We start from the raw sequence: 24,007 nt of genomic DNA, 5'->3' as shown, positions 1-24,007 counted from the left end.
CACAACCGACAGCAGTGACTCTCACTTAACCACTGAGGGGACCCAAAGAGCCGCACAGGAATTGGGTAACCCCTCAGTCCACAGGTACAAGAAATGGACACAGCAGTATCATCCACTTGCAAATGAGGCAAATGGCTACCCTATTGTGGTAAAGTGTGTGGTGTGGTGTGTGTGTGTGTGTGTGTGTTGGAGGAAGGACCGACTATGGTACCAATAGTCTGATTCATGGTAAAGCCAAAAGTGGTGCCTCCTTCCATGGAAAGATAAGCCTCAATTGTTGTTAAACTATACCAGTCCACAAAAGTTACTTTGACATAAAAACATAGTAAAAAGCAGTTAAAACACAGTCTCACAAAAGTAAACTAAACAATTTTTTCACAGAAAAAAATGTTTGGTTACTTTACACCAAAATAAAAAAGCATTCCATTTTAAAAGTATGTTACAGCCTCAAAACAGAGGAGAGCAATTAAACTTCAATAAAATTAAGAAAATAGAAGATTTTTAACCCAAGGGAACTTATCTGCCCAACAAACAGAAGCACAAGCAGTCTATCAAGTCTCAAAAGCTTCAGAGGAACATACTCTTCGGCTGCAGTAAATCTCTGAAAGGCTTTGCACCAAAACTCGTCTCTTAGTCAACTCAGCTTGAGCTGCCTGACAGTTTGGACATGCAGAAGGTGACCAGAAGCTTTGGAAGCTGGCCAGATGTTACATCCTTAGTAGAATATAACCTATATAGCTAGGGTTACTACACAGCTGTGATCAGTATGATGAACATTCTTGAATATTTTCAGCGAAGGCGATAGACTTCTTTTTATTGAAAGCAATAAATAAAGACCAAAAAACAGAATAAAAGCCTGAGCCAGACCCAGTAAACTATTCATGTCTGAGGAAATTTGAAGAGGAGTAGGTACATGTTTAGCTTTTAGGATTCTTTTTGACAGAAAAAAATGGAGCCAACAGTATCTTATAAATATCTGCAGTAGCTTCCCCAGGGATGGGCACAACATTCTGACAAAACAGGGAAGCCTTCCCTGTTCCCCCTCGCATGACAAACAAGACTGTCTCCCTTGCCTGGTGAGGGGATGACAAACAAGACGGTCTCCCTTGCCTGGTGAGGGGAATTTAACAGCCGCAGAGGATATAGCTACCCCCAAAGTCCATAGTGGCTGTAGGTGCTACACCAGAGGAATCAGGGTTAAAAGGTGAGTGATCAGAGGTACAAACAATGGACACATCAGGGACAAATTGGTAGCATGCTGTGGTGGCAAAGGCTGTTTTAACTTTTTCTTTTTAGGGCTGGAAGGACCAAAAATGGTGCCTCTCCCAGGAAAAACAAGCAGCAAAATGCTTAGTGTTTAAAAGTCATTTTTTCACACAAAAGCACAGTAAAAAGCACTTTAAAACAACTGCCAGCCCCAAAAAGGTAAAATACACAATTTATCCACAAAAAATGTTTTCTAAATACTTTATATAACTTCTAAACTGACATGATAAACAAGTGCTCTCATTTAAAAGAATAAAAACAGTCGCATGACAGTCCATTAAAACACAAACTTTTAATATAACTTTTCTAAAAAGGAAAAAGTGTTCATAATTGAACAAAAATAACTGAATGGAAGGTTTCTCCTTCCCAAAAGGGAACTGGATCTGCCCAGCAAAGGAACAGCACAAGCTGATCGTCCATCTTCAAAAGACCCGGAGGAGCATAATATTGGCAGCAGTAAAGCTCTATAAGGCTAGGCAGCCAAACTTGTCTTTTTGGCAGCTCAGCCAGAGCTGCCTGGCAGTTTTGGTCCATGGAAGTTGTCCTGAAGCCTTGAAAGCTGCCCAGCTCTTAAATCCTTGACAGAATATAACACATATAGCTAAGGCAACTGCAGCAGTGATTAACATCTACAGAGAGAGACAACTGATTCACTTTCAAGCTGGGAAGGAAACCTCACAAGCTGGTAGTGGAGCCTGAGTGAGCCTGTGAACCTTCTGAGTTAAATTTTTTTGCATCAGTCACGAAAAGCACCAAAATCCTGCCCTAAACACACAAGAGTTTAACACTTGGATAATAACCATAAAAATATTTGCTTTTATTTTTACACAGCATGCCCACTCAGGCACTACATCAGTATAAAATACAATGAAGGAACAGGACTGTCCCAGAAAGACATTTCCTGTCTTTATGAGGATGGAGCTCTTAATTTGACTGACTGCTTTTAAATAGGGAGAAGAATGCTGCTGCTACTCGAATCTGAAGAAGTGGCTGCTAGGCCACGGAATCGCTTACTCTGTTCTTATAATGTTTTAAACTTTTTCCTTTAGCCGTGGTGATTCTGTTAGTTTTTTTTTATGTATTTGTACTTCTGTTCCGTTTGACAGAATCGCTTCAAAGATCCAGTTTTTATCTACATTGCTTGTTTGTTTTGTATCCAGGGACTGGAAATGGCAGAAGGTTTCACCACTGAGTTGGATTATAATCCTGGTAACTTGAGCACACAGATGGAGAGAATGAGTAAAGTATTGTGCACTAATACAAATCCTCTTTTATATGTAATGGCTGAGGTGCATGAAAGCTAGACTGTAAAGGATGAAACCATGTATTTTGCTATTTCTCAAGCAGTACAGGAAGCTTGAGAATAAACTGTTTAAATATAAACACCTCCAGTGGCCGAGTTTCCATTTGGAGGCATCACTGCAACATACAATAGACCCCAGAGACCTTAGGATGTGGAAGATGCTGACCTATGGGGGCACTTTTCCTGATTTGTTGCGGCAGTGGTTAAGCTTTGAACCTCAAAATCAGTTTTGATTACATAAAGCTACTTGAGTATTTTTTTTTACCTCAAGAAAAGGCACTACTGAACGAAATAAAGAAGCTGCATTCTGAGATTGTTTCCAGGTTTTCAGAAGAACTGATCGGGAACAAGTTAGATATTCTACATGACAACATTGCATCCTATGAGAGAAAACTGCAAATCTGTCCTCAGTAATGATCAGGCCAACAGATAAAGGAGGTTACAACGTGATTTGGCCAATTTTCGCAATGGAGCTGTATTTTCTTGGCAAAGAGAGTGTATTATCTGAAAGGGAATGTAATGACTTTGTGACTTAACAATGGCACAAACTTCCTTGTTGAACAAAGGCCTCTTGTTCCAGCTAAAAAATCTAACATGGTAGATCTTTTGTTAGATCTGCAAATATTCGCCGGGAATGTAACTTTGAAATTAATGTTTCCTGGGCAGAATGAGATACCAGATATGTTTTATAAGCAGAGTGCTTTTATACCAAAGATTCACCTGGTTGTTCAGACTTTTGTCACTGTTTCTGAGAATGAAAAAAGGAGAGAGTCTGAACGAGAGCATAGTCCTGCTCATTATAATTCGACTACGGCCGAGTACAGAGCTTTATGTGAACTGAAAAAATATGTGCTCAATAATAAGGCTAGCGGATAAAGGAGGTGGACTCGTGGTAATGGATAAGGAACTTTATTTTGAGCAGATGCAGAAATTGGTAAGAGACCCTTCCACTTATACTGTGCTTTCTAAAGCACTTGTGAAAGGAGAAAAGGAGAAAGTGTCTTTTCTGGTTCCCGATTTGTTAATGACTAGGATCATCTGTGAGGATTTCTATAAGTATTTTACTGTTGAATACTTAATTTATTTTACATTTGTTTAACGGGAAAGTCCAGCTGGATGCAGGTCCATTTTCAACGGAGATCCGGGGAGAAAAGCTCCACACTACAATAGATAAGAAGATATGAGATAAGAGAAAAATCGAGCATACTTAGCAATCATACACAATATGTTACAGATTAACAATTCTTATAGCAGAGAATCACTGAGGTACATAATAAACTTAAAACAGCATTTGTATTATTTTTCAAGTTATAAGTTTTGTCAAGTAAATATCAACGGGTTCACAAGCTTTCAGGGGAACTGTTCATATTTAGCTGTTCACAGAAACATTCTCATGGTTTGGGGTAGCCTGGTGAGTGGCATGAACACAGCCAGTCACTTAAATAGTGGGTTTTCAGGAGTTTTTTGAAATGAATAAAGGAAGTGGTAGAAGTTATTTGGTTTGGTAGTTTGTTCCAGGTTTTAGCAATGGTGCTGGCAAAGAGGGATTTACCGGCATCATTTTTATGTGGGATGACAGTTATGAGCTTCTGGTTACTAGACCTTAAGGCTCTAGAGGGAATGTGGGGCCAAATTAGATGCTTAAGTGCTGTTTTGTTTTTCAGGAAGGTAGTACAGTTTGTGTGCTATAGAGAGTTGATTGAGTAGACTTATATGAGGCAACTCAAGCCAGTTGAGCTGCTTAAGGGATGGACAGTGGTGGGACCTATATGAGGCTTCAGTAGCAAATTTGGCAATCTTGTTGTAGCAAGATTCCATTTTATTTAGATCAGTTTGGCGGAGATTAGTCTAGATGGGAGAGGCACAGAGGAGGGTGGACAGAAGAGGAGTCCTTGCAATGGTTGTTTTGGTCTATTTAGTCATACACTGTTTGTTCCTGTAGAGGAGTTCAAGTTTAACAACTTTCTTGGTGGTTTGTGCTATGTGTATGACGAACCTCAGGTTATTGTCTATTTCTACATCTAGCAGTTTAGTGTGTATGGTTGGAATAATTTGAATGTTTTCTTTAGAGTAGATGGTGAAATAACTATTTAGGGGAGGAGATCTGCCTGGGCTGCAAAGAATGTTTTTTTTTTTTTTTGGGGGGGGGGGGGGGGATTAAGATGTTTGATGCTAGTGAATCAAGTTTCAGCTAGGGTGAAGTTATTTTGTGTTACAGTTTGTAGCTCACTTAGGGTGGAGGCAGCACATAAGGGTGGTGTCATCTGCGTATTGTACTACTGAGGCAGTGGGTGAGGATGAATAGATCTTGTTAGCAAATAAAGAGAACAGAAATGGTCAAGGATGGATCCTTGAAGGACTCCTATGGTAACTGGTAACAGAGAATATCCTGTGGTTCTGGTTTTGTATGGCCTTCCAAAGGTGCACAAGAACTTGGAATGCCCACCAATGAGACCAGCTGTTTCCAGTATAGGATGGGTTACCGAATCACTGTATTTATATGGAGAAGACTTTGCGACTGGTATTAGAACAGACAAGGACAATTTTAAGAGATACCAATACTTTTTTGCAGGATTTCTATATTAATGTGAGGGGATCTGGACTTATTGGTGATTATGTTTTTATTACTATGGATATAGAGTCCCTGTTCACCATTACCCCGAATACCTGGGGTATTGATAATATTAGGGAATTAACAGGGAGATGTGCCCCCAGATAAAACTGCCAAAATGAGAGCAGTAAAAGGAGTTTGGGTGCTTCTTTTTGTGCCTTGAGAAGAATTTTTGGAAGATGAGGCAGGGAAAAGCATATCGGAAATTCCATGACCACTGGAAAGAAAAGGCATCTGTCCCTCCAGCCTGTGGGAAAAGTTCTGGTGCAGAACTGGGGGAGCTGATGGTTGGTTGGTTGATGACACAAAGAGGTCTATCGGAGGAGTGCCCCACTGAAGGGTGATTGCGTGGAAAATCCATTTGCGAGGGTCCTCCAGGGAGGAGCTAAGCTTTGTAACAAGCTAGAAAGCCAACCACTGAACACTTCCTATATATTGGGAAAGGTGTCCTGACAATGTCAGCTACTTGAAGAAGTGAGAAATACATTGTTGTGGTCTGAGCACTGTACATACAGTCACAAACAAGCATAGAGAAGGAAAGGTTAGGCCAAAAAGCTCAAATCTTCTCTTTAAGCATCATGATACAAACCTGGGATACCTTTATACTCTCTCTAGCCCCAACCTTAATCACAGCAAGCCTGGGGGGAGGAGGCTAGGAGAGGTAGACAGATCTGGCAATTGAGGACAGGCATCAGGGTTCAATGATAGCCAGCTGCAGGAAGAAAAAAAACTTACAGATTTTAATTTCCTGTACTGTGGCAAGAAAAAACTTTAGATGGCATAAGCAAACATCCCTCTTATACCACAACTGACATCTAGGTGGGAGGGTCACAACAATAATGGAAATGGTGAAAAGCTCCAGAGGTCAGACCTGATGTTGGGCCTTCTAGAGCAGAAACAAAAGTCTGAAATACTGAAACAGTAAAAAATATAATGAACATTAAAGCTTTATAATGCTCTACATTAACTATCTATAATGCTATACTGGCATGTCACCCTACAACATTTGAGAAAAATTAAAACATAGCACATTTTCTCCACAGTTTGTAATGTAAAGAGTTAACATTCCTGTAATTGGGGAAAATGTTATGTTTTTTCCATCTGTGTTGCTGATCTTCATCCATTCAAGACGGATGGGTCTCTGTTCGGTTCTCCGAACTGACTCAGCCGATATAAAGCTTGCGCCAACCAAAAACTCTCAACCCAAGATTACCCATAGTGCCCCTCTCCTTAGAGTTTGCTCGTAAGGAAAGAAAGCAGAAGCTTTGTCTGAGCATAAACCCTATTTTGAAACCAGGACCAAGTCCGAACCTCCAGGAGTCTTTTGGAGGTGGTAGAAGAGTGGGATGTCATAAATGAATGAAGATCAACAACATAGATGGAATATTATGGCAAGAACATAACTTCTTTTTCAGATGCTGTTAATCTTAATTCATTCATGACGGATGGGACAGACCCTAGCTACTTTATGTCCTGGGAGGCCCTACGGAAGGATATTCCCAGAGTACCACTGAGTCAAAGGATGCTCACCCCTGGAGACAAAGTCCAATTTGTAATGAGTGATAAAGGTACGAGGAGAAGCCCATCTGGCTGCTGCACAAATATCATCCACAGAGGCTCTAGAATGAAAAGCCACTGAAGTACCAACTGATCTACTGATCTGGTTGAGTCTGCCGTTATTTTCATTGTTAAACGCATTTGGCTCTGCAGACAGACAAAGGAAATGCATTCTCTCAGCCATTTCGCCAAGCTGACTTTAGAAACTTATCTTCCCAACCTGGGACATGAGAAGGACAGGAATAATTGGTCAGATTTTTGGAAAGATTTAGTCCTATCCAAAAAGAAGCGTAATTGTCTGTGTACATCCAAGAGATGCAAACTTTCTCCTTTATTTGAAAGATTTGGAAAAAAAACTGGCAAGTCAATGGATTGATTAATATTCCACTCAGAGACAACCTTGGGTAGAAAGGATGAGTTAGTCAGAATTGATACACTCTATTTGTGGGAAACACAAAGCCTGTAATTCTCATTCTTCTTGCTGAGGTAATGGCTACCAAGAATAAAGACTTCCAAGACAAGAATTTTATGTTGCAACTGGCTGCATGTTCAAAGGGATGACGAGTCAAAGACTGTAGGACCAGCGTGATATTCCAAGGTTCAATGGGCTCTTTGAAAGGCAGTCTTGTATGCAAAATGCCTTTCAAGAAGGTTTTACAGAGGCGATGAGATACCAAAGAGGAATCCTGGAAACCATTGTGAAAATACGAGGTAACTGCTAACCAGACCCAGATAGTAGAAGCTGACACTCCTGAATGGAGTAAGGTTGATAAATACCCTAAAACCAAACTGATTGGAGCTGAGAAGGGATCTATTCCACCCCAAAACACAAATCTGTTCCATTTACTATAATAAATCTTACTGGTGGGTGGTTTATGGGAAGCCAGAAGTATTTTTTCCAACAGGGGATAAGGGGTTATTTTGCCTGGAAATTACTGGAAGTGGAGGAACCAAGCTGTCAGCTTGAGGCTCGATAGGTTTGGATGGATCAACCCCCTGTGGGTGTGACAGAAATCCCAGAGTTTGATCCAGAATCCATGGTCGGTGAACCAGGTGAGGCCAAAGAAAGGGGAACCAGACTTACAGGGACCAAAAGGGTGCAATGAGGATTATTTTGCTTCTCAACCGAAGAGCCTTCTTTAGAAACTGTTGTATCAGAGGAAAGGGAGGAAAGGCATATAGTAGTCCCGGGGGGCCAAATGTGTACTCTAGCATCCCTCGGGGATTCCCCCTGAGGGGGAATCAGGGTAAAGTAGCTGCTGCGGGACGTGAAAAGATCACAACAAGGCTGGCCCCCAGCGATGGAAAATCTACATCGTTACTACTGGACAGAGGGACCACTCGTGAGGCAGGGAAATCCATCTGGTCAGTTTGTCCGCAATCACGTTGGAATGCCCAGGAATGTGTTGCTACTAGAAAGCGGCTGGAGGCCATCGCCACTACCAAATTCTCATGGCTTCTTGACAAAGGGTAGGATCTGGTTGCCCCGATTGTTGATGTACCAGATGACAGACACTGTCCGATTGGATAGCAATTGCCCTCAACCGGAGGGCACAGTGGAATGCTTGCAACGCCAGAAGCACCGCACTCAGTACTTGGTCACTGATATGCAATTTGGCCACTACAGGGGACCAAGTGCCTTGGACCGTCTTTCCCTGAAAATGCCTCCACCCCATCAAGGATGCGTCTGTGGTCACTATGGCCTTGGGCTGAGCGGGTGAGAAGAGACTACTCCATAACTCCATTTCTGGCTTCATCCATCAATTCAGATTTTTGCTGGCAGCAGTTTGTTATGCAGATCGGACGAGATATAGGATGTGTCAATAGGGACCCACTGTGATACTAGAAGCCAGTGCAGCAATCTCATGTGCAGTGTTGCTAGAGGAACTATGGTAATCGTTGCTGCAATAGATATGGAGTTGAAGGACTAAACGAGCTGGAACTTTGTCCTGAGAGAGTATCACTTGGAGCTGAGATATTATTCTCTGCAGCCTGTGAAGCAGAAGTGTGATCAGACAAGACCTTGTGTCGAATGTTTCTCCTTATGAATTCTAGGCTTTCAGCAGGTACTAGTTTTAACTTCTCTGTTTACTGAGATCCCTAACTAGCTTGCTAGCGGTAGAGTGTAGTGTAAGGCATGAAACAGTAGATGCTTGGTGGGGGCGGCAAGGAGCCAATCGTCTAGATATGGAAACGCTCAGAATCCCTGCAGTGTCAGGTGAAATGTTACCATTCCCATAAATTTGGTGAATACTCTGAGGGCTGTGGAGAGACCAAAGGCCAGTACTTGAAATTGGTAAAGATCAGCTCCCAGCCAGAAGTGGAGATGTCTCCTGGAGCGTTTGCCCATTTTTATATGGTAACAGACATCCTGGAGATCTATCGAGCACATCAAGTCATCTTTCTCCAGAAACAGGAGGATAGACTGAACCGTGACCATCTGGAATTTGGTTTGTTTGACATACTTGTTTAGGACGGTGAGGTCCAAAACTGGTCTCCAGTCCCTGTCTTTTTTGGCACTAAAAGAACCTTGAGTAAAATCCGTATTCTATCTGGTCTGGTGGGACTATTTGAATTACTCTTTTTGGAGAAGCTTTCGGATTTATTGTCCTGCTACATCTCTCTGACTGGGTGGAACATTGGGAATTCGCCTTTGCGGTGTCAGGTAAAGATTGAAGGGGATGCGATGACCTCTGGTAACTATTTTCTGCACCCAGGAATCTGTCGTTATGGGATGCTAGACTAAAGGGTGCAGAGAGAATAGTCCCCCGACTGCTTCCAGAGGCAAGCAATTGGGATGCTCTTCAGAAGCACTGATAGGGTTTCCCAGAAAAAGAATCTCTGGACCCCCTTGTTATGCGGACCCCCCGCCTGTCTGGGGGGGGGGTGTCTTCCTGATAAGTTGCCCCCTCTGCCCTAGGGGGAAAAACTCACCACGGGTACCATGGAGAGGCACTTGGGATTTCCTGAACCACATCTTTCCACTTCTCTGATTCCAACAATAGGATCATTGGGGAGTGCAAAAACGTACACCCACAGCAGATAGTGTCTTGCCGTCCTTCTCACACCTGGCTAGTGTGTCTTTAACCTTTGAATGAAAAGAAAAAAAGCGTCACCGGGAGCTTTGATGAAGGAAGATTTGAAAGGGTCTGCAAATTTGCACAACCACAATGTAGACGGACAACCCTCTCCTCCCACCACCCAACACTACAACCTGTGAGAGACGCACTTATCTAGCCAAACTGGAGGTAAAGCACTTTCCAAACAAGACTGAACTTGACAGTCAAGAGAAGGTAAACATTTGCACCACATCACACTCATCACATAGTCTCACTAAATCTACACCACTAAAATCCACACATAGTAACATAAAAACATTCGCGGAGGCTCTCAATAATAATCTGTCTAAACAGAGACTTCCAAAGCAGAAACGCAAGCAACCTCCATCCCCCAACACAACCCAAATGACACAGCCCACAGACTCAGTGTGCCACTCAACCACAGCCAATAAGGCAAAACAACATTCCCAACACACAAGTCATAGGTGATTCTATAGTCAGGCACACTGATGTCCCACTCACCAGGCTAAACAAGGAGAAGGTTACTGTTAGATGCCTGTCGGGTGCCAGGATCTGCCACATAATCCACACACTCTGGTCACTCCACAAGTACAAATATGACTCTGTCATTGTCCATGTTGGTGTGAATGACCTGACATGAAAAGAAACATGGAAGAGCTCTCCGATCTTGTAGCCCAGGCAGGTATGACCCTTGCCATGAGTAGCATTCTGCCATCGCACAGAATGATACCGCAGTACAAGGACAAAATGATTGACTTCAACAAATGGCTAAGCTCCTGGTGTCATTCTAAGGGGATCCAGTATCTGTCTGCTTGGTATGACATGGTCGACGGACCATGATGCTTTGCCACAGATGGCCTGCACCTGTCGCCCTTGGGATTCCAGATACTGGCTAAGGCTCTTGCCGCCCCTATAGTGCCTATTTTAGGCAAGGTTCAAATGACAAATTCACCACCGTAACAGGCAAGCAAAAACTGAGAGTACTGCTACTCAATGCTAGAAGTCTAAATCTCTCAAAATGCACTAACTCGAGGCACTCCTTAAAATGGAGAACATCGATATCTGTGCAGTGACGGAGACCTGGTTCAAGGCTCCAGAGAGCATCGCTGCACTACAAGGCTAAAACTCATACCACACTTTTCGGCCATGTAACCTGGACCGAAACAACAAAGGCAGAGGTGTGTCCACACTCATTAAGGATATCCACACCTCCAGGCTAGTTGCTCAGCATAATGCATCCAAGGTTATCCAAGTGCAACTAACTCTGGCAAAACTACAATCCAAACTGTAGCTTGCTACAGATCCTCCACCATGCCCCAGGATTCCCACTCCACTTTTCTTGATGTACTGGAAAATATTAGGGTTCAAACACCCTAATAATGGGCGACCAACTACCCCACCATTAACTGGGAAAACTACTCATGTACCAACTCCTTCTGGAATTCATAAACTCCAATGCCCTGGATCAACTTATCCACACCCCCACCAGGGGCAACAATATCCTAGACCTAGTCATTACCAACATGTGTGACCGGTGTTCCACACCTGAAGTCAACTCCCCGTTGGTCTGATCCGACCATAATCTAATCACCATTGATATCCACATCCCACCCCCACCCCCCCCAATTAAGGAAACCACGGTAAAAATTCTCCAAAGCCAACTTCATGCTTCTTAAGACAGAAGTGGTGAACTTCATGACACCCATGCAGATGGACAATACAGTTACTTCTGAATCCTACACAAATGCACTCTATAAGCATTTACACGAATGCATGGATCGTGCTATCCCAAACAGAACCAAGACGCAATCCTCCAAAAAAAGGAAGCCAATCTGGTGGTCCCCTGCCATAAAAAAACTGTACAACTGAAGGAAGAAACTGTTGCAAAAAAGAGTAAAATCCTATGAGTGGTGGAGCTCCCTGGTCAGCCTCAGTAAGAAGCTGAGATCCCTTAGATCATCTTCCAAAGCTAGCTAAGAAAACAAAATCGCCACTAATTCTTAGGACAACCATAAAGCATTCTATAGCTATGTCAAGAATCTCGATGGCAACACCCAGATCTGCTCCGAGCTGCAGCACAACGGCACGAAAATTACAGAACCAACTGATATCGCCAACATCCTAGCAGATAGGTTCAGTGCTAATTTTACCCCCCCCCCCAAAGGGCCCATATCTATACAGGAGGAATGCAGAGTCCCTGTAATCACAACTAGGCAGGTAAAAGCTGAACTCTCTAAAGCCAAAAAACACAGCATCCATGGGACCGGACAACATCCCAGGCTGCGTTTTACACGAACTTCAGAACGAACTGGCTCCCCACTTAAGCACCATGTTCAATAATAGCCTCGCATCAGGCTTTGTGCCCACTGAATGGTGCACAGCAACAGTTATCCCACTCAACAAAGGGAGAGCCACCACTGATCCCGGGAACTATCGCCCTATTAGCCTGACGAGCCTGGTCTGCAAGGCCATGGAACGTATCATCATGGAACTCAAAAACAAAGACACTGGTACCCTCCAAACTCTGGATCCCACCCAGTTTGGGTTTGTGAAAGGCAGATCATGCCTCCTGAACCTGATCGACTTCTTTGAGGCAGTCACCAAAGCCGTAGATGAGGGTAAGGTGGTTCACACAGCCTATCTTGACCTCGCCAAGGCTTTCAACACCATCCCCCATTCTGGAATTATAGCTAAACTCACTAAACTAGGTATAAATCTCTATGTCACAAGATGGGTTGGCAACTGTCTCGCGGACAGAACCCACACTGTAAAAGTTGCACACTCCAACTCTGACCTCAAACCAGTGACAAGTGGAGTACCACATGGCTCAGTCCTGGGACCTCTCCTGTTTATCTACGAGAATTCTCTGAAGTACAGGCTAACACAGAAGGCCTCTGGCTAATGAAGTTCGCAGATGACTGCAAACTAGGAGCCAGAGTCAAGTCCCCAAATGATGTCGACATCCTACAAGGGCCTCGCTGATACAGATGCTTGGTGTCAGAGCCATGGCCTCAAGCTCAATGCCAAAAAGTGTAGTGTCATCCCCTTTGGTAAAAACTTTGTACCCATGAACTACCACACAGGCAGCAATCTACTTAACACCGAATGTGTGATAGGAGACCTTGGGACCCAGGTGGACAGTAGTCTCTCCTTTGATAGTCACATCGCCACACTAGTCAGGAAGTCCTTCTACGTAGCACACCTCATCATAAAAGGGTTCTCATCCAGGAAAAAAAGAGGTTATTGTTCCTCTCTACTCGACACTCAGACACATTATAGAGTACAACGCCCCTTTTGGAATGTACGTCACAAGACATCTGCAGCAGCTGGAAAGGCCACAGAAGTACCTCACAAAGAGGATTACTGGCCTCAAACAAATGCCTTACACTAACCATCTCAAAAAACTCCAGCTTTACTCCATAGCATATCGCCTACTCGGAGGTGATCTCTGCCTAACATATAAAGCTATGTCAAACCCAGAGCTGTTGGACATGCTACACCTAAAGAAATCCCAATCCCTCCGAGCTACATGCTCTAGGGACCTAAACCTTGTCACCACAATAAACAGGACATGCTGGGGGGATAGATTTCTGTCCCAGAGACTTCCCATACTCTGGAACAGGCTACTCATCTATGGCAAGCAAAGTTCTTCATTAGCACTCAAGAAAAATCTTGAGTGGATGGGAAATAGGAAATACACCCGGGGATAACTTCTGTGTCTCTGCTCGTCAGTGACACAGGAAAATAACTTTCTTGGGTGGCGTAAGCCAGGGAACCTTGCTGGATAGGCTTACATAGGCCCTTAAGCCGATAGCCTAGTACCTATGAACCACATCCAAGAGTGACATCTCATGACAACGCCTACACCTGCTGCTCTGGCCACCCCTTTGGTTGTATGTGAAATCAACTGCATGGATGAATTAGATATGAATATTCCAGAGAGGCAAGCTGTGAGGCAACTTTGTCATGCATGTCATCAGACACAGCTCCTGCCAGGGTCCCAGAGCGTTCCGTGATGAGGTCCCTCTGGAGACGGGTAAAGTGTGCAAAGTAGTTCAAGGACAGTATGGCGAAGGTCGATGAAGCAAAACCTGCTTCACTAACCTGTCTATCGTACGAGACTCCCTGTTTGGGAGGATGGACAGCAGGACTCTAACCTGAGAGATCTTTCCTTGTGGCCACCGCCACCAACATAACGTCTACTGCCAAGCCTTTGGACCAATGTGGGTGATCCTCTGGAGGGGAGAGTATTTTTTCCAGTTTCCAGGTGATTGGCTCAACAGTCAGGAGTCTTCCAAATGCGCTGCACGATGACCTTGACTAACTCGTCTGCAGGTGGGGTCACCCACGAAGTAGAGAGTCAATCATGGAAAGCCTGCAAGAAAACAGATTCCTCAGAAAAAAGGTTGGTTGGCTTCCAGTCATCCCTCTGTTTCAGTATCTCCAGTATGACCCAAAGGACCCTTCCCCCCTCATCGTAATATGCATCTTCGGTGAGAAATTCCTCAGCAGAATCAACATGCTTCCTCTTGCACAATCTCTTATGGGGTGGCTCTTCAGGGGGGACATCTGAAGAGCACTCCAAAGAAAGGATGCCCTCCGGTGGGGCATTTTGCTGCTCTCGTGCCTTATGTCGCAGCATAGTGCCTGTGTCAGCAGCAAACCAGAAGGCATGTATATGTGGCATTCCAGCACCAAAAGGGCCAACTATAAACCTGCTCAGGCGAGTGCCCTCTCCACAACCTGCAAGGCAGGCCCACCCAAAGAGGGATGGAAGCCTGGAACTGAGAAAGATAACTGCAGAACCAAGGCCACACCTCACTCTGACAAGCCCGCCTCCAAGAAAGGAGCTGCAAGCTGACTCTGAACTGCCAGAGCAACCAGAACCATAGAAAAAAATTGGTGCTGTACTAGCGGTCACAGTGCCGACAGACCAGCCACGGTCTCAAGGGTGGGTCAGCTCCGACTGAGCCATGGACTACAGGGTAGGCTCCAGAACCACGGTAAGATCCACCAGTAGAACCAAAGAAGCTGGCACCGGGGCAGGCATCCGCATCGAGGGCACCAATACCTGCGGGGAGGCTGAAGGAGAAATATATGTTGGAGCCTGTGGAGAAAAATCCTCGGCTCTGGGTGGAAGGGTGGTTTTAGGTGGAGTTGGTATGCCTCTGGCCACTAGAAGCTGATCCACAAGTCTCACTACGTCGAGTTCCAAAAGGCTCCTGGTGGAACTGGTTGACATCCCCAATGGGGATTCAGGCTGATCAAGGAATGGACTTGGTTGCTATCCAGCAAAGGGGTCAACTGACTGAGAATACCTGGTTTTAGCTAGTGTGTCAACCTTCGGCACCATGGTTGAAAGACAAGAAGGTTGTGATTTGGGGGGGTGATCGGCTTTAATGGAGAGACTATTTTTGTTCAAGTAAAGACAGCCCCAACCATAGATTTAGAGCAACTATTTTTCAGAAGCCAACTTATTCTAACACCTTTTTACATTTTACAAGTTGTCACCCACAATACCAGAAAAAAGCAGTAGTTAAAGGTCAAGCAGTTAAGGCAGCCAGAATGGTGTCGAATTACAAAGACTTCCTGGTTTAATGTGATTTACTCAAAACTATGTTTATAAAAAGAGGCTACCCGTTGGGTTTTGTGGAACACATTTTTGAAGAGGTTATCAACAAATGAATAGTTGGCCATTTCCTCTCCTTAGTCCATAAAGGATATAATTTAGTTTTTGCATCCCCACAAGAAGATTCTCCACCTAACATAACAAGAGATCAAAATTCTAATTATATTATTAGATTTTTGACAACTTTCTCCTTGGATTCCCAGCTTATTAGAGACATTATTGTCCAGAATTGGGCCTTTATCTCAGAGGACAATGGCCTTAGAAAAATTTTAGGACAGGCACCCCCAGATTACCCATAATGGTTCCAATTTGAAATGTCTTGTTGAGAGGAGTAAAAAAATAGTTAAAGGTTGTCCAGGCATGTTTAAGTGTGGTAGATGTCCCCAATGTAAACACATTAAAACCACTAATAAAATAAAAATCAGGGATGGAACTTACCACATTGATGGCAAGTTCAATTGCGACTCCCTGGGGGTAGTCTACGGGGCTGTATGTGACAAATGTGAAGCGTACTATATTGGTAAAACTGAGAGGAAGGTCAAACGAAGAATTTACAAACACCAATATAGTATTCACAAAAATGTAACCTTAATTATGTTGTCACATTCTACTGATCAATTAATTAAATGTTTTAGTCTGAAGAAGTTGGGAGTATTTTCTCCAATGAAAGCGCTTACTCTGTTTGTGTGTTCCTGAAGCCTGCTCGCATCATCTTTACAAGACTATTTTTGGTGCCAAAAGGGTTTGTGGTACTGTGGGAGTAGTCGTCGGTTCAGTGGTCAAGGACGGCACCATGGATGGAGTTTTTGACTCCAGTGCTGACACACGTCAGTCATTTTTGCAATTTTTGGTTTTTGTTCTGTATGAACCTAGGCCTTAATTGTTTTTGATTCCTGAGGATGAGGAGACTATAGTACTGACTAGCTCCTCTTCGACTCTTTAGGAGGGGTTGAGACCTCTGCCACAGAAAGCCAAAGAGAAAGGGGTTTTAAAAAATACCCTTCAGGATAAGTTTATTCTTGCATTCAGTTAAGGTGCAGGCATTAAAGTTTTTACAGAGCTTGCACAGTGTTGAACTTAAGTGTGGTAACCCCAGGCAATAGACACAAGAGAGATGGCCATCAGAGATGGGCATCTTCCTGTCACATTTGTTACATTGTTTGAAACCAGCAGTGCACTTTTTGTCTGCCATTATGCTAATATCCAGACAACAGTAAACCAACAAAGGGGAGGGAGAACTGCAATTCCACAGTAGTAGAGAAATACAGTCAACGATAGCCATACACCACACATGAAAATAATTTTTTTTTTTTTTAAACCAACAATGGTAAACAACTATGGCACTAGGAAATACCCGTAAAGGTAAAAAGGGAGGACATTTTCACTCGCACCAGAAGTAAAGTATCACAAAGTATAAGCGACTAAGAATAGAGAAGTTATAAGTGATTAAATAAACAAAAGGTCAATATTTAGTGAAAAAAAGAAACGCTTAGCTTGAGAGCTGTCCTGACGCTTCTTGAAACTCTACGCGGCAAACAAGATCTGAGGAGAAGGCCATTGTCAGTAATCTTAGCTCGAGAGTTTTTGGCTGGCGCAAGCTTGTTATATCGGCCAAGTCAGTTCTGAGAACGGAACAGAGAGCCATCCGTCATTAATGAATGAAGATTAATATCATCAGGTCAGGTGTTTAAATCCATTCCAAAGGAAATTGATTACTTCTCTGTCAGATAACTTACTACGGGCATTTTATTTGCAAAATGGCAAATCATGTTTCATATACAACTAGCTGTAATACATACCATTGAGATCTAGTTTCTCTAATTCTGTTTTTCCTTCCACAGCTTCAGCTACAGCCACTGCTGCATTACGTTTAATCTCACCAAAAGACAAATTAAGTTCCTACAACAGAACACAAACAAGCATTTAACATACAATTACTACAAAGGAGCATACAACATAATTCAAATTTTCACATAAAAAGAACATAAAACAAAATAATGATAGAAAAACTGACAGTACTATAAAATTCAAATGATTCCCAACAGCAAAAATGTGTAATAATGAAACAGTCAAACAAGAAGCCCCAGTGAAAAGATGCAGAAAGTGATGCTTTAAAAAGGGTGTGCTCCATACATTATTTATTATTATTTTATTTTACATTTGTTAACCGGGATGGTCCGACTGGATACATGTCCTTTTTCAGCGGAGGCCCGGGGAGAAAAGCTCCAACAGAGTTACATTGATAATTAGGGTACAGTAAATGAGCTGAAAGAACTTAACAAAAACATAGGCTATTTACATACAAGTACAAGACTGCCATTACTATTTCTGAGATTACTACAAATGTAACATTAACATATTAGCAAGGACGGTAGGCAGTATAATGACAGACTTAGGATACATATTTCTTTATCACAGTATACAAAGTACTTATCATCTTAGCTAGTTGTTTATGTTTTAGTTAATGGCACAGAGCTAGTCTGGGTTTGAGCAAGGACATAGCCAGTGTGACTTGAAGTGGAGTTTTAGACTATTTTTGAATTGACTTAGAGAAGTTGCAAGCGTGATGTTATTTGGGAGAGAGTTCCATATTTTACCAGTGGTGTTAGCAAATAGCGCGTCACCACCTAGGTTGAGAGATTTAGTTGTTTAGACAAGGAGTCTGTTTGCTGAGCGAAGGCAGCTTAGATTGGAGTAGGGAGTCATTAAGTTTTTTAGTGCTGGGGTATTCTCAGGTTGTTTAAGGATTTTGAAGGCACCTGAGTTGGGACTGGTGAAGAAGGTGTGGGAATTCTATCCATCCAAGCTTTTTCAGGTTAGTACAGTGGTGTGTTCTGTAGGGTAGGCCTGTAACGAACCTGGCAATGTGATTATAGCAGGATGAGAGCTTGGCCAGATCAGATTTGTTAAGGTGAGTGAGGACAGGAGAGGCATATATAAGTAGGGTAGAGAGAAGGTGTGAACGGGCTGTGACTGCCCTGGCATTCGGGGTAAGGAAGGCTTTAATTCTATATAGGGTCCCAAGTTTCTTGTTGACTGACTTAATGGCTTGGTTGATATGTATATCAAATCTGAGTTTATTGTCAATGTTTACTCCTAATAGCTTTGTATAGGTGTCTGGGGAGATGATGGTCCCATTATTGGATTTTATAGTGAAGTTTTCAGTCGGAGATCTATTGGTTGGGTAGAAGAGAAGTAACTTGGTTTTGTTTGGATTTAAGATCAGGAGATGGTTGGCAAGCCAGTTTTCGACTTTGGTGAAGCTATGTTGGGTGGTAGTTAGTAGATTTGCAAAAGAGGCATTGGAACATATTATAGTCGAGTCATCTGCATATTGAATGCAGGTGGCTTCAGGGATGACTGTTTGGATGTCGTTTATGAAGACTGAAAAGAGGAGAGGTCCTAATATGGAACCTTGAGGAACTCCTATGGTATTTGGTAGTAGGCAGGAGAGCTTGTTTTGCCACATTACTGCTGGTCTCCCAGTGAGGTAAGCTTGAAACCAGTCAAGGGCTGGAGTATCTAGATACAGGGTTTTTAAAGTATATAGAAGTAACTGATGGTTTACCATATCGAAGGCTTTCGATAGGTCCAGGAAGAGAGCGGAGGATATTTTTTTTACATTATATTTACATTAACTACAGAACTGAGCAACAACTTGCTAGAAAGCCATTGCCCCCCCACCCCCCAGGGCTGCAGATCCATTTAACTTAAGCAGAGGCCCTCAGTGGAAAGGGTGCAGAACAATCGAGATGGCCTTTCAAGGAACAGACCAGTTTATAGGTTTGTATTTGAATACTAGGCTAACTGCCCTTGAAGGCCATTTTAAGCCTAGACAATTATCCCAACAGTTAAAATTACCCATACTTGGTTGCAAGGTCTAAGTTTGTATACTACTCATGAGATAGGGATCAGTTCTGAGTGAGACAGTAGTTTCTAGGAAAATTATTGAGTGTTTATGGGGACCATATTGTAGGAAGAGCATTTGGGTGCTGTCCATATCCTTTAGAGGTACAAGGGGCAGTCCTGGAGTAAATTTTCTCATTCCTATCCATAGATCCAGGTTACACTTGAATAGAAACAAGAATAAACTTTGCTCCAGAGCAGTGGTAACTTCGGAGAGAGGTACCCATCTCGCCAAACCATTCCATTTAAGTTACAGAAGAGGTTTAGATCTCTGAAAAGAGCATTTCTGATGCCAACTGATTTGCGGATGTGCAGCAAGTCCATCAGTATAGTTTCAGAGGACACCTTACATAACAGACACTGGTCCCTCTCTGCAATCTGTGGGATACCAAATACAGTGACAGTGCTTTGAGGCAGTCTGTGTATTAGTCTTATTTTAGGGTCTGTATTCCCTTTGTGGGTAACCTCTGTGTGCATTTAAGTCATTGCATATTCTTGGCCAGATGCATGCCAAAAGGGGAACTGTGCTCAATAACTGGCCTGATTACAACAGAATAGGCGGGGGGGGGGGGGATTAGACAATGATATTGCTGGAAATGGAGGTGCTCTCACTGCTTACAGCTGCAGCATTTTCTCCTAGATTTTGTTAAAAAAAAAAAAAAAAAGCTGTTTGGAACACCCGGGGGATGCCAAAATCAACAGCTCTTTTCTCTGTGTTCAGGGCTTATCAAGATGTTCAGAGTTTTTAGTCAATGACCCTGGGCAAGCACAGCTCAGTACAATTCGCAGGACAGGGGCTGAGGGAGAAAACTAATCAGAAAGGCTATAAACCTAAAACTAGTGGTGCTCTGTAACTAGATCATGTAGCCAAGCACAGTTCTCTGACCACTGTGAATATGAATTACAAGCCTTGGGTCACAGATTGGCTAGAATTATAGCCAAATGTAAAACAATGGCAGGGAAGACAGTAGCTATGTACCTACAGAAGGAAACAAGTAAGAACAAAGACTACGTAATAAAGTGGCTGGGGGTGAGCAATGACAAACTGCATCAACTACAATTGGGGATAAGAGCAGATGTAACAGGCAGAGGGCATTTTTAAGTGCATAATTTTCAGGCAATGTTTAACGGAAAGAAATAAAACAAATAATACAAACAGCTAAAAGAAAGAGAGCTTACAGCAAGTGAGAGTACTGTGATTTACTGCAACTCAGGCTTCAAACATATGGTAACAGACCATCAGAAATAACCAGTAAGTACATTTTTAGGCAAAAATGGACACAGTAGTAGTCTGTATGAGTACAGATCCTGTATTTAATCACAATGTTCTCACTTCTTACAACAGACCAACTTCTGCAACTAACCCTGGGCTGAGGATAGGAGCAAGCCCATCAAGAAACAATTCCTAGGCCAACAGGGGAGTGGAGAAAGGAAATTTTGCCAAATGGGATGACTGCAAGTTGAGATACAGAAAATAGATGAGAGGGCTGGAATTTACTGGAAAAATGGCAAAGGTACCAAGGTACTGAGAGGAAATAACTAGAGAATGAAAGGTAACAGAAAAGGATGAGGCCAATAAGAAGTGTGGACTGCAGGTTACAGACTGCCTTCCCTAACGGGGACTGACCGAATATAGACAAAAGAAATGGATAGAGAGAACCAAGTGAAAGACTTGCTCTGGTAAAGTTGTCAGTTGAATCTATAAGTGAAAAAGAGGATAATTAGTAGGACATGTGAAATATTGCATAGCTAAGAAGCAATAAAATGAGGTAAGAAAGACTGGGAAGAGACTCTGGAAAAGCAATTTACAAGGGAACATTGGAAGGACACAAGTATGACAGCCAAGTGTGCAACAAAGTCCAGGAGGTTTAGGATCTTTGCTTGAAAGCATTTGTAAAGGTATTTTCACACTCAAGCAGACTTCAAATATGTTTTCCTCCGGTAGATAGCAAGTGCTGGAGGTGTGATGAGGACAAAAAGGTAACTGGGAAATATTTTTGGGAGTATAATAAGCTGCAGAATTTAAAAATTCCCTACAGAATACTCTTTCAGAAATACTGTGGGAGCAAATGCCTATAACTAAGAAATGGATTCTTTGGAGATGGCACACAAGATCTGACTTGCCTAGACATATTAAGGCCTTATTAAATTTAATTCTACTGGCTGCCAAAAAAAATTCAATGACTAGAAAACAGAAATCAGTCTAAACCAATTATATTAAGTACTGAACATTGTAAAAGAGAACACACAGAAATGGGATCTTTAGAAAAGAGAAGGAGTAAGTGAGGATTAAGAGACGGCAGGAATTGAGCATGCAATGTTGGACTAAGTTTGTTTGTTTCTTTCGGCTTTTCCCGGTTAGGGGTCGCCACAGCGGAACTCCGGTCCACTAATGTTTGGTAGTGGATTTATACGTACCGGGTTACCAGCCCTGACGCACAACCTTCAACTAAGGCACGCCCCTTCACATATGCCTCCACACAGAAGACGATCTAGCCGAGAATCGAACGGGGCAACGTCTTACTGTGATGCGACAGCGCTACCACAGCACCACCACCGCAGTACACAACTTTTAGTTATGTACTCACCATAACTTCAGATGTTTGGGATCCATCTCGCCTACATTCTGACTGATGGGTTCGGAGCCGATCCCTCGGCTCCGACTCGGCACGCTTATGCCAAAGAGCGAAGTCTCTTATTGGCTGAGCTTACTATATCCCAGGATGCACCACTACCAGTCCCCCAGATCTAGTTTGTCCGCATACATGCACACATGCACGCTCTGATTATATAACATCGTCAGATGAACAAGATAAAAAACAGTAGAACTCAAACCGTTCATTCTCTTCTGATCTCCAAGGCAGGGGAAGGAGGGTGGGTATTAGGAATGTGCGAGATGGATCCCAAACATCTGAAGTTATGGTGAGTACATAACTAAAAGATGTTATGTGATCCTATCTCGCCTACATTCTGACTGATGGGACAGCGTCCCTAGCACCTGAATCCTGGGTGGCTCACTGGAAAACACTCCTGAGTACCGTGGAACCAAATGATGCTCGTCCTTTAGATGCCACATCCAATTTATAGTGGGAAATGAAAGTGTGCGGATTGGACCAAGTAGCCGCAGCACAAATCTCAGAAATAGCGAGCTTGGAATGAAAAGCTATAGAAGTAGCCATAGCTCTGGTAGAGTGAGCTTTGATAGATGTTGTAAGTTGCTTATTCAAGAGGAATAAGCCTGAGTTATACAATCTCTAATCCATTTGGAGATAGTAGCTTTTGTGATGGTTTTACCCAATTTATTGTCTGAGAAGGACACAAACAACTGGTCTGATTCTTAATTTGCTGAGTCCTGTCTAAATAGAAGCGCAATTGCCTGTGAACATCCAATTTATGGAGAGTGTATTCTGCTTCATTGGAGAATTTTGGAAAGAAAACTGGTAGCTCTAGAGATTGTTGGAGACAGAGATTAGAACAGACCTTTGGGACAAAAGATGGATTAGGCCTAAGTGATACTCTATCCTTGTGAAAAATCAAGTACGGTGGTTTGATAGATAGGGCTTGAAGCTCTGAAACTCTTCTTGCAGAGGTAATTGCAACTAAGAAGGCAGTTTTCCAAGACAGATATTTTAACTCACATGTAGCAGCCGGTTCGAAAGGGGAAGATGTTAATGCACGAAGCACCAAATCAAGATCCCACGGAGGTGCAGGATGAAAAACTGGGGGTCTTAACAGGCCCGCACCTTTAATGAAAGTTTTGCATAGTCTGCTGCTCATCAATGGAGGATCCATGGACTCGTGAAATTTAGAGATAGCCGCTAGTTGGACTTTAATAGTAGAGACAGAAGATCCTTGATTAAACAGGGATGTTAAGAATTTCAAAACCTCTGGGATAGGAGCAGTGATAGGGTCTAAGCCCCTGAGTTGAGCCCAGATAGCAAACCTCTTCCACTTACTGAGGTACAATTTCTTAGTGGTGGGTTTGTGGGCGAAGATAAAATGTGAATAACTTCCGGGTCTAATGTGTGACTTCTGACTAAAGTCGGAAGTGGAGGAGCCAAGCTGTCAACTTCAAGGAGTGAAGGGACTGATGCTGTTGTCCCGACTGATGAATTAACAGGTCCGGAATTAGGTCTAAAGTCCACGGATCGTCCACCGCATGTTTCTTCAGGTAAGGAAACCATACCTGACGAGGCCAGTATGGGGCAATCAGTATCATTGGACCCCAATTGAGAAGCTTTTGAATGACTTTGGGAGAAGTGGAATCGGAGGAAAGGCATAAAGTAACCCTGTTGGCCAAGGTTGTGCTAGAGCATCCATAGCTGGTACTCCTGATGTGGAGTCAAGGAGAAGAAACTTTGCACTTGGTGTTTAGTGGAGTTGCAAATAGGTCGCAGCACGCGTCCCCATCTCCGGAAAACCTGATCTGCTACTGTTTTGTTTAAGGACCACTCGTGAGGAGAGAGAATTGTCCTGCTTAATCTGTCTGCCAGTATATTGATTTCCCGGAATGTGGGTCGCTACCAAGAAACGGCTGGTAGCTACCGCCCATTCCAACACCCTCATGGCCTCTCTGCAAAGGGGGTAAGATCTGGTCCCTCCTTGCTTGTTTAGGTACCAGACCACCGACATGTTGTCTGTGTGGATGGCGATTA

The 24,007-nt window shown here is 43.1% G+C and overlaps 1 protein-coding gene across 1 annotated transcript in view; it reads right to left on the bottom strand.

Moving 5' to 3' along the window:
- Nucleotides 1-24,007, bottom strand: part of RANGAP1 (Ran GTPase activating protein 1) — a 1,872,200-nt gene that overhangs the window by 1,285,617 nt on the left and 562,576 nt on the right. Inside the window, exon 5 of the mRNA XM_044087098.1 lies at nt 17,246-17,345. Coding sequence (XP_043943033.1) covers nt 17,246-17,345 — 100 coding nt within the window. The remainder of the gene's footprint in view (nt 1-17,245; nt 17,346-24,007) is intronic.

Source organism: Protopterus annectens, chromosome 1.part1, assembly GCF_019279795.1.
Source record: "Protopterus annectens isolate FY-2018-M chromosome 1.part1, PAN1.0, whole genome shotgun sequence".
NCBI classification, from domain to species: domain Eukaryota; kingdom Metazoa; phylum Chordata; order Ceratodontiformes; family Protopteridae; genus Protopterus; species Protopterus annectens.
Note: the sequence above shows the minus strand (reverse complement) of the source record. Positions and strands in the feature narration are given on the sequence as shown.